We start from the raw sequence: 18,224 nt of genomic DNA on the forward strand, positions 1-18,224 counted from the left end.
AATGGATTGCTGTAGCAACCGATTATGCCACGAGATATGCCATTGCACGAGCGCTACCAACCAGCTGTGCTACAGATGTCGCCGACTTCTTACTATACAACGTCATCCTGCACCACGGCGCCCCTCACCAGTTGCTGACGGATCGCGGCCGCTACTTTCTTTCGAAAGTCGTCGACGATCTGTTCCGCTCCTGTTCTACAGAACACCAGATTGCTACCGCGTACCACCCTCAAACGAACGGCCTCACCGAACGACTCAACCGCACGCTAACTGAAATGCTGGCCATGTACGTTTCCGACGATCACCACGACTGGGACGTCGCTTTACCATACATCACTTTCGCATACAACTCTTCCCGTCACGACATGCCGGATTTTCACCATTTTACCTGTTGTATGGCCGCGACCCCACCTTGCCCTTTGACACGTTGCTATCTTCTGCAGTACAATCACCCAGCACTGGTTACGCTCGCGATGCTATTGACTTTGCCGCCCAGGCCCGAGAAGTCGCCCATCATCGCCTCACAGTCTCGCAAGCTTCTCAAAAGCGACGCTACGACCTTCGGCACCGAGACTCCCATTTTTCACCTGGTTCCCTTGTCCTTCTCTAGACGCCTTCACGTCGCGTCGGCTTGTCGCAAAAACTACTTTGCCGTTATTCTGGTCCGTACCAGATCTTACGCCAACTGTCCGACGTGACATACGAGATTGCCCCAGTCGGTCAGCCTTCAGTGCCTTCCAACATCATCAGCGATGTTGTTCACGTCGCCAGGCTGAAGCCCTATGTCCCCCCATTAAGTGATGCTCTATAACTTGCACCGGGACGGAGCTACCCCGCCGGGAGGGTGATGTTACGGTGCAGGGAAGGAAGAAGTTGGATTGGACTAGACGAAGACGAAGTCTGGCAGTTGCCTGAACGCCATTAACATCAGTTGTAAATATACATTATCTTACACTTGTGGGCCTGCTTTCTTCCTGCAACTATATTTATGGATCAACATCTTATTTAAAGAGGAAGTCGAGAAAACGCCGCCGGAAGTGGAGAACAATTCCGTGTGTATTGAATGGCGCTTCTACAGTTATCAGTCAAACCGTCTGACGTAGCCACTTCTCTGCTGTGCTTATATGGGTGTTTTTCTATGCTTTTGCGGTGGGTGCAGTACATCTAGAACCGCAGTGTCCTGTGCTCTATGTGGTTGTACGGGACTGGTGGCCATGCATCATTATGGAACTTTCCAAATAACATTATGAGTCGGTTTTGCCACTTGGTAGAGCAGTAAACGAAGGATCTGAAAGAAGTGTGATTGTTATGCAAATATGTATTTCTCTATAACTCCTCCAGAGCTAATTCAAAAAACACTACTATAGTCGGATACAACTTAAGTCTGCATGAAGCCCTGCCCACCGCAAGGCTGCAAATAATTTATACTTCAAGCTTTTCCTGTTACCCAAATAAGGCGGTAACCACAAAAATAAAATTATTAACACGTAATTTTATACGTTATACCACGCCTATAATAGTGAAATGGTGAAAGCCTAATTCTTTATTGAATTGAAATAAAATGCTTGTTTCGCTCAACTATTTATTGTCAAGTTTCACTTCAGTTGGCAGTGAAGTTTCACGAGTAAAACGGGCTCAGCAGTGAAATGGATTGTACCGCAGACTTCTGAAGAGTGAAATGCGCAGACTCCATATACCTTGTCCATTTCTGTTGCACACCTAATCGCTTCCGCCGATAAAAAAAAATCTTTAAAAACAGTGGACGCTCTGGAACTATTAAGTAGAACGCCACTTTGAAAAGACCCCATGACGATGATTTTGTTTGCTTCTCTGATTGGCTGGCAGAGTAACACAACCTCATGCAGTTGGTGTGCCTTGGTTGATAACTGCTGGTTTTTTTTTTTTTAAATTGTATTCTACTATAGAAATTTCTATTTTAAACATTTGCTTGTTTACTTATTCTTGGGTCATTCCACGCCAAATCAACCAACGTTTTTCGACCATCACAGATATAGCTGCGAAAATTTCCACGTTTGTTGGAGTTCAAAACTCATCCTCCACATTTATTTTTCCTTGCCAAAAATTTCGTAGAATTTTGACGACAATTTGTTTTTCCTGCCAAGCTGAGCTAGACGGCATCAATCAACATTTTTTCTCAAAGACATACTGTATGATCCATTCCTTCAAATTACGTTTATGGCAACCCAAAGATGCGATGTGACTGGAAAAATTGTCAATTTTATAAATATTTGAATACTTCGATTGGTTCTGGCCCTAGCAAAAGTGTGTAAAATTGCAAAGTTTGAGTCTTTTTCTCGGAACGTAGAAAAACCTGGAAGTCACATATAACATATGTACTGGTAGCCCAGGCCTAAAAATATATGCATTATATCATTAGATAGCCCTATGTGTCTACTGTGCATGTGAGAAGTTATAAAAAGGTATTATTTTTTAAACGCAAGAAATGATTTTTTGAATTTCCGTGTCAGCACCGGCTTTTTTCCGACACGAGTCAAGCTAGGTAGAGCACTGATTCGGGTGCTCCGCGGCCCAGGCTTGCTTGTCTGGGATCCAGACGACAAAGCAAGCATCGTCTGCAACGCAGACGAAAGGGAGACGGTGTGATCATCTGCATTTCATTGCGAACAGACGCACGCTTCAGTGCAATGCAGCTTGTGCTTGGTGTGTGCCAGGTAAACCATCCTCCAATTGCTCATGGAACTTAAAAGCTTGCTAAATACACGTAAAAGGAGAATTCGTCTTTTTCGTGACGAGGTTTGTTGCAGTTAAAAGAAAAACTTGAAATCTAGTGACTGTTGGCTTCGAATTTTCGAGTTAGGTCGTCAATTTTTTATTAAAAATTGTCAAAAATCGTAAATTTTCAAAAAACGAAACTATCAAGTTTACAACTCTGTAACTCAACAACGAAAAACGATAATGCAATTCTGTTAATTGGAACTAATAGTACATCTAAAGCGGACAAAACTGATATGTTACACATCAGTATAAAAAAAATTTAGTAATATGGAAATACAGCTTTTGCAGAACCCTTGTAACCAACGAAACAAATTCACGTAAGATGTAAATTGACATATCAAATTTGTCCGCTTTGAATGATCTAATGGATGCCGTTCACAGAACCGCGATACCTGTTTTTGATGCAGAGCTATGAATTTGTAAACTACGGGCTTCTATTTTTTTCGGAAGATTGAATATTTTAAAATCTTTTTAACAAAATTCAAGCCCTAAATCGAAAATCCCCTTCCAACAGCCATAGAATTTAATTTTTTTCTCTCAAATGCAACAAATTTCATTAAAATCGGTCCAGGGCTTATCTCAGAAAAATATTTTTGCGTTTTACATGTATTTGAATGGGCCGCGTCGAAGTTGAGCCCGACCTAAAGCTTCCTTTTAATTTCCCCAGAGGGTCCTGCACATTTGAAAGGTATGTTTCATACATTCATAAATTGAAATATTTACACATAAGTATAAACTGTACACAGAAAGAGCGCTCGCATCGTTCACGCAAAGCATTATAAATCAAATCTGGCCCTGAAATCGCTGAATTAATTTTCTGTTTTCAGACGAACACCTTTTTCCCTGCTCACTGGGACCCAGAGACTGTCCTAAGACGACACAAGTGAAAAACACCTTCCCGATTAGAACTAACAGCCTAGATGAACGTGAACTTAGTCTTCTGGTATTGCGTGCGAAAAGCAACTAGGACAGTTTAGAAACTGTATGCGCACACCATTATTGCGTCTATATTAAGAAGTTCACGACACTATGTGCGTGAAAGATGTGCTCGGACCCTTTCTCCGTCCATGGGTCAAACCGTCGGGGTACGTGGGTCATATCTCTGAGCCTCGCTACAGCAGTGTCTCTCTTGGGGCTGGTTCCTGTTGAGAGACTCTATCCACAATGTATAGTCAGGTGTTTCCAAATGCGGGTGCAGTTAGACGCAGCCAATAAGAGCTTGGCAGATTGTGAAACGATATGCGAGTCTACATTTGAAGGGTATGCATCCACCTCAACAAACTGTGCTGCACCATGAGATGGGACTGGAAGGACCTCGAGCAGAAAACGGAAGCGCCATGAGGAAGAAGTGGCTGTCGCAGGTGGCACCTTGCCCAATGATAATAGTAAGGATGCTTAAGTGCAAGGCGTAGCCTATAAATAGCACCAACCACCGTACTTGCGGAAGACTATAAAAAGCTTCTTGAAGACGTGAGAGATAGATTCATACGAGAAAGAAAACTGTCGAAAGAAATTTCTCTTCTGGCATTGGCGCCTCGTTCATGGCCCCGAAAAGAAGTTGCTAAGTGCTTTGGTGCATCGGAAAGTCAAGTTAGCATTGCTATAAAAATTACGCAACAGGGAGGAATTTTGGGCTCTCCTACATCAAAGTTAAGTAGACCACTAGACAAGAGAACAACAAGAAGCATAATAAAGTTCTATGAGGATGAACATACATCTGTCTGTCTTCCAGGCAAGAAAGACGTCGTCCGATGTGAAGCAAGAAAGATTGCTGCAAAGGAATCTAAGGAAGCGCACGAGGAATGGAAGAAAAGTAACACAGAGCTGAAGTGCGGCTTTTCTAAGTTCGCCTACCTGAGGCCATGCCACTGTTTACTTGCTGGTGCTCCGGGAACGCACTCCGTTTGCGTTTGCATTTACCACCAAAATGTAAAATTGATGCTGCAGTCCTTGGCCATTTTACAAACAATCGACTCGCTCCTTCAGATGACTGTGTGTGAGATTACGAATGAGTGCTGTATGACTGCTATATGCAGCAATTGCCCAGGAGATTCGTCGCTCAAATCGCTGATATTGAGCTCTCCTCCACTGAACCGAGATTTGGCAGCAAGTATTTCTGTCCGTCAGTGGGCTAGTGGAGTGTGCTGCCAATTGGAAACAATGTTGTTTACCCATAATGACTTCGTAGACCGTCTCCTTGAGATGGTGTAACTTAATATCGCATCACTTTGTCAGCAAGCTCCAAGCTCGGCACCTACACAATTTGAAGACCGCTCTCACGCCTGCAGAAGCCATAGTTGTAATGGATTTCTCTGAAAACTACAGCTTTCTCATTCAGCGCCCTACAGTCAATATACTGCAGGGTGCTCACAGGTCCTTGAAAACCTTGAAAACCTTTGAATTTGAATATTTCGTTTTCAAGGCCCTTGAAAGTCTTGGACTTCTTGCTGCTCCTTAAAAATCCTTGAATTCCTCGTGTAGTACATGCAAATGACTATTAACAAAAGAAACGCAGTTAAAATATTCGTATTTTCAGTACCGTGCTTCAATATATGCGTTTCAGGCGTAAAAAATCAGTTTGTGCTAATATAGCCAATGTTGCGCGATGGTTAGTCACATTGGAGCCACTCGGCTCTGAAGCCAACTTGAGCCGATTCAATCCAATCCAATCTTGGCGCTTTGTTATGGTGATTGACGGCATTGCATTGTGCTGTCGCTTCTGCACCTGACTTGTTGCGGCTGAAACATCTGAATACAAAGGAAATGCCTAGGAAAAGCAAATTTGAAGGCGCGTGGCTTCACAACAAGGCTTACAAATACTGGATTGCACTAGATACGACGAGTGAGCACCATGCAAGATGCAGGCCTTGCGGAAAGACCTTCGATATCGCCAACATGGGCGAGTCAGCATTAAAGAGCCATATGAAGAGTGCTAAGCATGCTGGCGTCATGGAGATTGCAGCCAACAGCTCGGTGCGAAGATACTTAGTTCCAAGCACGGGGCAACAGTCAGCCGTCCCATCTCCTTCGCAATCGGGAAACCTAGACGATGCTTGCAGGGCACACGAGCAGGTGACGAATGCGGAGATTCTGTGGACTTTGAAGGTTGTCACATCGCATTTCTCCTATTTGTCGTCGTCGGAAGCAGGCCAGCTATTCCAGCGTATGTTCCCGGACAGTGTGGCCAAAGCATTTTCTTGCGGAGAGAAAAAATGTGCCGATGTGACGTGCCATGGTCTGAGGCCCTTCTTTTTATCTGCTCTGCAACGGGAAATAAAAGATTGCGATTACTATGTGGTACTCTTCGACGAGTCCACGAACGACTATCTCCAGCGGAAACAATTGGATGTTCACATCCGGTTTCGGAATTCATCTCACAAGGTGGCAATGAGGTACTATACCTTCGTGTTTAAGGGGCACTCGACATCCGAGGACATCCAAGGAACGCTGCTGACTGTGCTCGAGCCTTTCCCTCTTGAGAAAATTCTTCAGATTTCAATGGATGGTCCCACTGCTAACCTGAAGTTACTCAAGAATTTCCAAGAGCACCTGCGTCAAGCATACCAAGTTCAATGTCTGGACATTGGGACTTGTGGCCTCCACACCATGCACAACGCCTACAGGGCAGGTGTTACAGCAAGTAAGTAGGGACTTGACTGTCTGCTCTCCAGTTGAGCGCGCTTTTCCATGGTTCTCCTGCAAGAAGGGAGGACTTCTCAGCAGTTACCGGTCAGGAGACTTTTCCCCTGAACTTTGTTGCCCACCGGTGGTTGGAGAATGTGCATGTGATAGAGCATTGCTGTTGTGGTGTGACATTAAGAAGTTTATTGCAGCTGCAAGGAAGAAGGAAGTAAGCCCCCCAAAGTGTGGATCATTTCACAACTTGTGTGAGTTTGCCAGTGATGGCTTACTGCTAGCAAAGCTTCAATTTGCACTGGGTGTGGCCATGACCCTCAAGCGATTCCTCACTGAGTACCAAACGGATCAGCCCATGGTGTTCTTTCTTGCAAGGGACTTGGAAACTGTGGTCAGGAAGCTACTGACGAAGTTTCTGAAGTGCTCGGTCTTGTCTTCAGCAAAAGAAACCACTGGTCTGCTGATGGTGGACATTGAAAGCACCGAGAACCACACTCCACTTTAAAAGGTGGATGTAGGCCATGCCGCTAAACAGACTGTCTGGAAAACTAAAACAAAGCCAAAAGGACGTGTTCCAGTTCCGCATGGAATGCAAATGCTTCTTGATCAGTGTGACAAAGAAGGTGCTTGAGAGAAGTCCACTGAGATTCCCAATCATTAGGAGTTTGTCCTCTCTGGACCCACAACAAATGTGTGCTAAACTAGATGAGTGCCTGGCTGGCTTCAGAAGAGCGTTGTATGCCCTCATTACAGCGGGCAGAATGTCTGAGCACCAGAGAGACACTGTACTGGGGGAGTACACCGAGTTCCTGCAGGAAGAGATGCATAACCTGCGAATGTTTGAGAAGAATGTAAACAGGTTGGACGAGTTCTTGACTGAGCTGATGAAGTTTAATTCATCATATGGGGAATTGTGGAAGATTGTCAAACTTTTGCTTGTGCTCAGCCACGGACAGGCCACTGTGGAGCGAGGGTTTAGCGTGAACCGCCAGGTTGCTGTAGAAAACCTGAAAGACCTGTCGCACATTTCGCAACCTATTGTGTGCGACGCTGTGGACAAGGCAGAGGGCGTCCTTAATGTCCCTATTACAAAACAGCTGAGGACTGCTGTATCAGCTGCCCGGCAGCAGTATGCTGCATATCTGGAAGCAGAAAAAAAGAAGCAAAGTGATGATGTAAGGGAATCAAAGAGGCGCTGCATCGACGAAGAGATCGACGCAATGGAAAAAAAAAGAAAAAGAAACTCGAGGCAACAATAGCTGACCTCCAGGCTTCAGCGGGTACGTATGCCGAAAAGGCAGAAGCAGCTTATGATCTGAAGTATGTGGTCAGATCAAATAGTCTGAGGAAGCCTGCACGAAGCAAGACTGGGGAACTGTATAGCCTCAACCAGAAGATTCAGGAAAAGCGGCAGGAGCTCCCCTGAAGTTGCCATTAGCACTTTTGCAGAATGGATTGCTGTTCGACATTGGTGCAATGCACTGCAGGGTGTTTTTCAAGATGGAACATATATTACGTTGGTTTAGTGCCATACAATCTGTTGCTTGAAATGTTTTCCTTCGATTTTGTTCAGTAATATTATGCTGGTTTAGTGCAGTACAAGCAGTTCCTTGAAATGTTTTTTTTTTTCCGACTTTATTCAGTAATGTTATGTTGGTTTAGTGCAATACAAGCTGTTCCTTGAAATGTTTTTTTTTTTTCGAATTTGTTCAGTAATATTATGTTGGTTTAGTGCAATATAAGCTGTTTCTTGAAATGCTTTTTTTTTTTCGACTTTGCTCAGTAAAATTTGTACCTGATATTGAAAACTGCTGCATGTAGCATTGTGTTGAGTCCTTGAAAATACTCCAACTGGGCCTTGAAATTCCTTAAATATCCTTGAATTTTCCCTTTTTGAGTCTGTATGAACCCTGATACTGGGACAACTCTCAAGCAACAGTACACCCGATTGTAGTCTACTCTCGCTCGACGGACTCATCTGACGAACGAAATGTTCAGTCGTACGCAGTGATATCCGACTACCTCGACCATATGACTGCCGCTGCTTCAACATTTCAGCAGGTGCTGATGGATCAACTTAAAGTAGACATGCCGCAGGTAGAACATGTGCACTACTTTTTGGATGGGGCTGCTTCCCAGTATAAGAACAGAAAGAATTTTGCAAACCTGTGCTACCACAAGGAAGATTTTACTTTGGATGCTACGTGGCATTTTTTTGCTACATCACACGGAAAAAGTGCCTGTGATGGGGTGGGTGGCACCCTGAAATGGTTGACTACCAAGGCAAGCCTACAAAGGCCTTTCTCAAGGAAGATTTTGACACCGTTTGAGCTGTACGACTGGGCACGTGAAAGCCTTTTACATATAAAACCAATTTGGGTGCCGGAGAGCTGCAATATCTAAATGGGAGGTAGAACTGTCGTCCAGGTTCTCGAATGCTATGCGCATTAGCGGAACCAGGTCATTACATTATTTTCAGCCGACGTCACTTTTTCAACTAAAAGTTGCATTTACATCTTCGTCGAAGACAAGAAGTGTTAAAGCTGTTCGACAGCCGGCACCTGCTCAGCTATAAAAGTGATAGGGGGCTATGTTCAGGCTTGTGTATTCAAACGCGGTTGACATTAAATTTTCGTAGCCATGGGAAAAAAAAAGTCAGGGATACGGCATTGGAAATCGCTTGTCTTGGTGTGCATACAATAAAAAAGCCAAAGCCCCTTGCTGAATAGTTTCTTGGGCTCACTTTGTTGCCAATATGTCTTTGCAGGATGGCTACACTTCATATATGTCTGCTTTTACGTGATCCACGTACTGAAAATAAAAAAAAATCATTTCTTGCGGTTAAAAAAATACCTTTTTATAACTTCTCACATGCATAGTAGACCCATAGGGCTATCTAATGATATAATGCATATATTTTTAGGCCGACCACCAAGGCACCTTTTTTTACCTTGAATATGGAGTTTTTTGCAAAAAAAAAATGGACCTTTACAATTTTTTTCCATGCGAACTGCTAAACCTTCGATACTTTAAATATTTTTCAGCTGTACTATGTTAACTGGGCTACCAGTATATATGCTATATGTGACTTCCAGGTTTTTCTACGATCCGAGAAAAACACTCAAACTTTGCAATTTTACATGCTTTTGCTAGGACCAGAACCAATCGAAGTATTCAAATATTTATAAAATTGGCAATTTTCGCAGTCACATCGCGTCTTTGGGTTGCCATAAACGCAATTTGAAGGAGTGGATCATACAGTGTGTCTTTGACAAAAAATGTTGATTGATGCCGTCTAGCTCAGCTTGGCAGGAAAAACAAATTGTCGTCAAAATTCTACGAAATTTTTGGCAAGGAAAAATAAATGTGGAGGATGAGTTTTGAACTCCAACAAACATGTGGAAATTTTTGCAGCTATATCTGTGATGGTCGAAAAAACGTTGGTTGATTTGGCGTGAGGAACTCTTGGCAGTGTTCCTCCTGCGCTTCTTTCCTGCTCGAGTCCATTTGATGTGGTTCCTTGTTTGCCAAGTAAAGGAGAGGTGTATTTCACAGGCCTACCTGCGAGATACACCTTATTTCATTTTTCTTTTGTGGGTTTACATGTCTTTATGGTGAATGGTGGGCTTTATTCATATTTGTACTAGTAAAGGTACCCCCCTCATTTGCATAGGAAAGTTACCTTGGGTTGGGCCCTCTTCCGAAAAAAAGAATACTGGGTTCATGCCTGCGTCAGGGCATCTCACTTTCCTCGTCAGTGCGCACTGGTGATGGCTACAGTTGCAATGGCGAGTTTGGCATTGGCTTCATGTGTAGAGGAAGAAAAGCGATCAGAGTGGTGGAGACGAAGAAGCAGGAACCGTGGAAGGGCACCTGTTGGTGGAAGATTGTGCTGGGAGGGCAGGCTGGAAGAGGGCAGCTTTGGAGGAGCAGCGGCGTCAAAACTGGCAGCGAGGAGATGAGGAGTTGACATGAAGGAGAGTGAGAGGAGTGACTGGCATCTAAACGGCTTGCAGACTGGAGAGCGAATGAGAAGGGGAAGGCTGTGGGCCGCTTTTATAGGGGGGCAGTGCAGAGTTCATGGAAGGCTACGAGAGCATCATGCTGGAAAGCGCCGCAAATGCCGTGGCTCAAGTCTGAGGTTGTGTTTGTTGTGTTCAAAAATCTATCAGCCGCTCATTGTGGGTACGCAGCGTGATCGTGAAAACTGAACAGTTTTGCAGTAGGGACTTCCCATGATCACTGGGCAATTTTTTCTCGAATTGTGCCGCCGTGAAGTTTGCAAAACAAAAGTTTTTCTTCGCACCATCGTCAACAGCACTGTGCTAATTCTACGGTTGGAGGGTCGGTGTTCGTGTACCGTAGCGTCCGTGCCATTGACACATGTCTGCAAACCAAATTCAATGATCCTACCACACATTTAGACCGTTTGTCTAAAGTCTGATGGCTGGAATCGAGCATAACCTGCTCGAAAAAATCGGCGGAAAACACCAGCTTGCGTTGGGACCCGCCATGTTGACAGCCTTACTGGCGATGCTCAGGTTTTTGATGTTTTCGACAAGTTATCGGTGGATTTGTACCATCGAAAGTGCAATGAAACTAGGGGCAATGTTTTATTGTGATGCAGGCCAATTATAGTGAGCGGCAAGAATATTTCTAGACTTCCCCAACATTGTCCTCCCAATTTGTTAACGTAGCTCCTCGCATCAAACATGGCACTTATAATCCGAGGGACACTTCTTTTGTGCTTTTTGGCACATTTCAGCGTCATAAGTGCTCTTTAAGAGTGGTAAAACTTTGCTCATACAGCGCACTTCATGGAATGCTATGGCACAAGTCTACCTGCAGTCTTTTGTTCACTTTTCGGCATTGAAAAGACCGTGGTTTTCCACCATCGCGAAGTGCCAGGAAAACATTATTTTCGTGCGGATTCCATCACGGGGAACACCAGCGATGCGATTGCAACTGAGATTAACGGTTCAGGCGTGTTGCACCACGGAGTTTGACAGCTTCCGTTTGCTCTGCAGTAAACAGCTAGGAGCACTCAGCACTTGCTTGGTGCCCGTTACCAGGCGGTTATCAGTTGTGGGCTTGGTACTTTTGTGACCTGTTCTGGGCCTGCATGAGTCTAATTTGAGACTAATAATTTGACACTGCATATGCAAAAGAGTCGCCGCCGCTCGGCAGCGGTGATGCCTCCGTTTGCCACTTTGCTGTAAGCCGGTCAAGTTCTTGATGCGCTTGAAGTAATGCAGCTTAAAATGCATGCGTTTGGGCCGGGACCAGAAGAAATTTTGAATAAAGCGATATTTCGAGGGAAACGATTTCGTTATAATGAGGGATTACTGTATCTAGGATGAACACTACCTTTTTCTTTGATCACTCGATACGTTGGTCAAACTCCAAGAGCCACTCACAAAAAGGTTCTCGCAGTTGTGAAAATAGCATGCCGGTATCCTGGGAACACCATGGACGCAGTGGGTATCTTTATTGCGAAAGCAATTATATGGACACTCCAGGACTATATGTACACGTCGTATGCTGTATGTGCGAGTGAAAGCATGCAACGATGAGCTGGTGATCGCGGCTTAATCTAGCGCACGCAATGGATGAAATTGGGCAGAATGCTTGCCGCCTTCCGTCACCCGTGAGGCTTGGGGTGCGAGGGTAGGGAGGAGGGGCACGTTATACTCCGGGCGGTCCGGGCCGCTGTATCTTGAAAGCCATCTGCGACGGGTACAGAGTCCGCACTGCGCTATGTTTTCGCGACTTAGTTTGCGTTGATGTGAGCGGCTGCAGGAATGTATATTCACTTGCTTCTATTACTGTGTTTCCTCACTGCAGTGTTTTGACAGCAAGTTTCCGCGGTCATCGAGTGAGACGTGTTCATGTTTGCCTGTGCATGCTTGGTAATTCAACTCGTTAATACGAAATTTCGGATAATTTGAAGTAGCCACCGTGGTCTGTCTAGCAATGTACTGAAAGCAATATGTAACACATCCCGCTAATTCACAATGAAATCTGCACCACCACCTCTTATTCGAACTCCACGCTATCGTCGATGGGCAGTGTGCTAGTGTGAGGGAGCTCGCTCGCATTGCCACGTGGGTCGCGCAGCTTTGCTTGTTCCATCCGCGGTCTTTTGTTTAGGCCTGTCTGGAGGGAGATGTGTTTGCACCTGGCCAGGCATGGCCAGAGCTTCTGTTGCATGTAACTTCTCTCCACTGAGGTTCCGTATAACGCTCAAGGGCGATAAAATCGTTGCTGTGCACCATATGCTCAATGTGCGAGCGAAAGCATGCGAGGGTGAGCTGGCCAACGCAGCTCAATGTCACGTGCGCGAACGAGGAAGGCGGTGCAGATGCGTTGCCTTTCTTTTCGCGCAAGAGGCACAAGGGTGGAGGTGGGGGAAGGAGGACGTTCTTCTCAGGCAACTGCTGCTTACAGCACGGCCATGCAGGCGCTGTATCTTGAAATCAGTCTGCGACGTGACCAAAGTGCGCGCCCGTGTGGGCCTCATCTTCAAAGCAATCTGCGATGTTTGCAGCATGCGTGTAGTGCTGGTAGCTTCGTATGCAATGTGCTTTCTAGATTACGCTCGTGTTGAAGCGAGAGCTGTACGAAGGTCACTTCGCTCGCTGCTACTGCCACGATTCCTTACTCCAGCATTTTTCAACGAGCTTCAGCTGTCATCAAGCGAGAGGTGTTCATGTTTACCTGTGCGCACATGACACCGTACTTGGTAAATAAATTAGTAAGCGAATGTATACAAATTTATACGGCCGATAAAACTACTATCCTTACTTCGTATCATCATCATTAGCCTGGTTACGCCCACTGCAGGGCAAAGGCCTCTCCCATACTTCTCCAACAAACCCGGTCATGTACTAATTGTGGCCATGCCTTGCCTGCAAACTTCTTAATCTCATCCGCCCACCTAACTTTCTGCCACCCACCTAACTTTCTGCTGCCCCCTGCTGTGCTTCCCTTCCCTTGGAATCCAGTCCGTAACCCTTAATGACCATCGGTTATCTTCCCTCCTGATTACATGTCCTGCCCAGGCCAATTTATTTTTCTTGATTTCAACTTAACGTCATTAACTTGCGTTTGTTCCCTCACCCAATCTTCTCTTTTCTTATCCCTTAACGTTACACACCATTCTTCTTTCCATAGCTCGTTGCGTCGTCCTCAATTTAAGTAGAACCCTTTTCGTAAGCCTCCAGGTTTCTTCCTCGTAGGTGAGTACTGGTAAAACACAGCTATTATATACTTTTCTCTTCAGGGATAATGGCAACCTGCTGTTCAGGATCTGAGAATGCCTGCCAAACGCACCCCAGCCCATTCTTATTCTGCTGATTATTTCCGTCTCATGATCCGGATCCGCCGTCACTACCTGCCCTAAGTAGATGTATTCCCTTACGACTTCCCGTGCCTCGCTGCCTATTGTAAATTGCTGTTCTCTTCCGAGACTGTTAAGCATTACTTTAGTTTTCTGCAGATTAATTTTTAGACCCACTCTTCTGCTTTGCGTCTCCAGGTCAGTGAGCATGCATTGCAATTGGTCCCCTGAGTTACTAAGCAAGGCAATATCATCAGCGAATCGCAAGTTACTAAGGTATTCTCCATTAACTTTTATCCCCAATTTTCTCAATCCAGGTCTCGGAATACCTCCTGCAAACACGCTGTGAATAGCATTAGAGAGATCGTATCTCCCTGCCTGACGCCTTTCTTTATTGGGATTTTGTTGCTTCCTTTATGGAGGACTATACTTTGTATAGCTATCTACTAATTTGCTATCGCAATCGATGCTTCACTTTTCAGGTGAAACAGCGACATTTTTTTTTTCTGCGCACCGGTCAGCGGGACAAACGCGTGGATGGAGCAAGAGCCATCTCGACGTCAGGCACGTCAGATCGCGTTGCCCGCATCCGGTTATGTTGGCTGCGCCAATGCTTGAAAGTATAGACGTTGTTCATGCCAACGTGACGTAGCATGTGTGCACACGTGCTCATGCCATGTCGGACTATATACACGCCTTAACCGTACAATTTTTTTTCTCTGACTTTCATTAGTTAGAATTTTGTATAATTCGAATTTTTGTACCATACCTGTGGAATTCGAATTAACAAGCTTTTACTGTAATTTATTTAGTACGCCTATGTTTACAAGTTCATATTGCTGATAAAACTACTATCTTTACTTCATATAGCTGTCCACTAGTTTGCTATTGCAGTCAATGCTTTGCCTTTTGGGTGAAACTGCAACTTTTTTATTTCCAAATGACAAATGTGGGGCACTTGTCGCTCCCGTCCATATTGGTGGGCAAAAACACAGAGGCACAGCTTTCTGTTTTTGCCGCCTTTACATGTGTCTCCTTTGAGTGCATGCATCTTGGATGACGACATCTGAAAGAACAGTGCTGTTTCATCACAGTTATATATGTCGGTGTAAACATAGTTGCCAAGGAGTCGGGGCAGCATTTCCTCCACCCACTTCTGCTTCGTCTCCATGTCAAGTGAAGCTCCCTCGCCTTTGTAAACAATGCCGTTCCTCTCCTTGAAGAGGTGTACTTAGCTGCCACCTGGCTGGAAGTTCACATTGTTGATGAGTAAGGCAAACTGCTTCACTTTTGTGGCCAGAATTGGCCCGATGATTGGCAAGTTCATGGCATGGGCATCAAGAAATCACTTGTAGAGAGCCTTTCCACCTCCTTATAGAAACTTCGTAGAATGGGTTTGCATCCATTGTCTACCGACCAGCTTTATTTGTTGAACTTCTCTGCAGAGCGAACTACACTGTCAGTTGCGATAATCTGTACTTCTTCACCAAGTCATATTTGTTTACCGTCCTTCACGATACTGCACTTCATTGCCAACCTATATCAGTACACTTTCTTTTCACCGGCAACGGCATTGCTGATGATCAGTGGGCAAATCGGACATCTTCCATTTTGGCGGCAAGTCAAACAAGGCGGAGAAACCATGTGGCCAGGAACGACTTCGATGCAACCAACAAAGATGTACACGAGGGACTTTCAGAGAGTGGCATGGCATAGAGCTATGGCAGCAGCCCATTTGTGTTCGGAGGAGTGGAAAGGCAACGGGAGAGAGGCATACAAGGCGAGTGATGCGGAGAAGGCTGGAAAACAGGTACTATTGTATGAGCGCATGGCTATTGGGGCGGTGGGCAAGAGTGCGGTGGCTCAAATTCCTCTTTTTCTTTTCAAAGATTTCTCATTCCATTACCTTACAGCACAGGCACCCACTAGCCAGACTTATTGTTATAGCTGATAATGCGACATAGGGGCCTTGTAATTTCACCATAAAAAACATGCAAAAGTCTATGGTGCAGCAGCTTCTCATTGTTAGAAGCGATATATTTTTATAAACGGTACCGTTATAAGTTTGTTTGACTGTACTCAGACTGGTTGGTTATTAGCAACTAGAAGTGACACCACTAAAACAGGACAGCAGCTAGAACAACTGGACGATAAACACCATGTTACTCTTGTCATCGTGTCGGCAGCATCCTGTTGGAAGCATGATGTTCCATCAGATTTGCTATTGCCTTGTTCCAGGTTAATTTTCTATTTGCTACTTGTATTATTTACATACGATTTCATTCTTCAGTATAGGTGATAACATCCACTTTCCGTGAAATGAAGTTATACTGTACTGCTGTTTGCCGTGTTTTATAATTCTCCATGAACAAGGTGTCTTTGCTCAAGTGTACTGACTGTTAATTTTGCTGATGATTTATTAATACACATATTTGCATCTCACCTTCAGGGCAGAAAATATAGCCTGATGCTACTTTCTGTTAATGATTTATTTGTTAACTGTGGGGTGGCACACAGCCTCCCTTTTATTCTCTGTTGGGAACTTTACTCAACTGTTCTGTCCATTGGAAAAAGCGCACCAGCAGAGGAAGGAAGGCCAGAAGAAGCTAGTGTGCCACCCTCTGCCTGCTGATGCACTATTTTTACCATGGATTACAAACTAGCCCAGTCACATGCCTTCTTCTATGCAGTTGGATCAAGCTAGGATTCCTGGTGGATCCAGATGGAAAATTACCAGTCCGAAGGTGGGTCCCACTTGTTGAGCTCTCCCATGTCTCGTGTGCATGCTTCTTTGCAAGACCGGCCACGCTTGCAAATGCACCTGTATTATGACAGGTACGTCAGCTAGTGCAAGGTCTTAGTGATCGAAGTAAAGGTCATAGACATTTATTAAACCATGTAGTCGAGGCTGTCTTATGCACCAGAAAGGACGTAAACTGGTATCGAATTGGGACAAGGATATATGAAAACGGGGGGACCAACTGGCCCAGCAAACTACTCTCCTAAATAACAAGTTCACCGCAATTCAGGCGTGTTGTGCGGTGAAGCATACTAAGATTGGAAAGGGGCTAATGTTGCGGAACAGCGTATGCGTTCCTTAACCCCATGAGGGTCAATTTTTTTCAATACATGCAACACTCCAGGGTTCATATCTTTATTTCAGATCTATAGTCCTCAGAGTGGCCTATCTTGAAGAAAATTTACTGTAATTTTTTTAAATGACCGTAAAGGGATAAAAATATATTTTCCGTAGCTAAACAATTCAAGGGGTCTACCAACAGGGAAAACAGGAAAAACCGGGAATTCTCAGGAATTTTGCATAGTCCAGAAATACTTAGAGAAAACTCAGTGAATTTTTGCTTATATCAGGGAGAATTAGCTGTAATTTTATTGAAAGGGAATCAAAGTCGCAATAATGCTGGCTCGAATAACAGAGAGGAATCGCAACCAATCGTCTTTGATGCCATGTCATTGGCTGGAAGAGTTGCCAGTGTAGTCAATGACCAATTTTCCGGAGACCACACTTTTGTTACATGCCCGATAATTCGGACGGCTTCGCGGCACTACCATGTACCCCATGGTATTGAGTCAATGTTTAAAAACCAGGGTGTCTACCAACTGGGAATACTCTGAGATTTTGAATAATCTGGAAATACTCGGGGAAAACTCAGGGAATTTATGCTTCTATCAGGGAAAATTAGCTGTAATTTTATTGAAAGGGAACGAAAGTCGAGGTAATGCTGGCTCGAGTGACAAAAAGGAATCGTAATGAATCTACTTTGATGCCGTGTCGTCGGCTGGAGGAAGTGCCAGTGTACAGTGAACGACCGACTTTCCGGACGCCCGATAATTCTGACAGTTTCGCGGCACCACCCCATAGAGTCAACGTCGGAAATTTAGACACCAGAACTCCACCACCACCATTTTGATTACTTCGCCGCCTTGAACGGCGCTCTCGCACGCAGATCCGCTTGCAGCCGTAGCCACCATCGCGGCAGCGCTAGGCCCAGCTACTTCGACGTTCGCTGTTAAGCTTCTTGCCATTCGGTTCCGTGTTTTTCATTGAAAGAATTTGCCACTGTCAGCAATGCGACTCCGCCTTTGTGGTCCTCGCTATTAGCTTCGAAGCTTGGAAAGCACGACGCGTTGCATAAGACAGGTTCCTGAAAGTTTTCTTCGCCTTAGTAAAGTAGTGTCATGTAGTGAAGCATACGCAAAAGTATTACAGTGAAGCATAACAAGTGTCGGAAGGGGCAATTGTCACGGGGCACAGTATACATTCCTTAATTATACACGCGTACACTCGCCATATCCTTCTCAGTACGAGCATTCATATGCTTAATAAGTGTACTGGCACGCATTCAGAGCTTTTTGGCATGTGCTGGTGATTTGAGCCCTTAAAAGGACCCTGAAACAATATAGTAGGGCCTTCTGATCATTAATTGACTCATCTAAGTGCTCCACATAAAGCATGTAACTTATTATAAGGTTT

At 44.8% G+C, this 18,224-nt stretch overlaps 1 protein-coding gene and 1 pseudogene across 1 annotated transcript in view; both read left to right on the forward strand.

The window, feature by feature from the left end:
* LOC142568039 (1-phosphatidylinositol 4,5-bisphosphate phosphodiesterase-like) overlaps positions 1-18,224 on the forward strand; it is a 272,674-nt gene that overhangs the window by 82,956 nt on the left and 171,494 nt on the right. The window contains exon 8 of the mRNA XM_075678120.1: positions 16,423-16,476. Within this exon, the coding sequence (XP_075534235.1) occupies positions 16,423-16,476 (54 nt within the window). The remainder of the gene's footprint in view (positions 1-16,422; positions 16,477-18,224) is intronic.
* On the forward strand, positions 5,600-7,819 carry LOC142568044 (uncharacterized; annotated as a pseudogene).

The sequence above is a fragment of the Dermacentor variabilis genome, unplaced genomic scaffold (assembly GCF_050947875.1).
Source record: "Dermacentor variabilis isolate Ectoservices unplaced genomic scaffold, ASM5094787v1 scaffold_16, whole genome shotgun sequence".
NCBI classification, from domain to species: Eukaryota; Metazoa; Arthropoda; class Arachnida; order Ixodida; family Ixodidae; genus Dermacentor; species Dermacentor variabilis.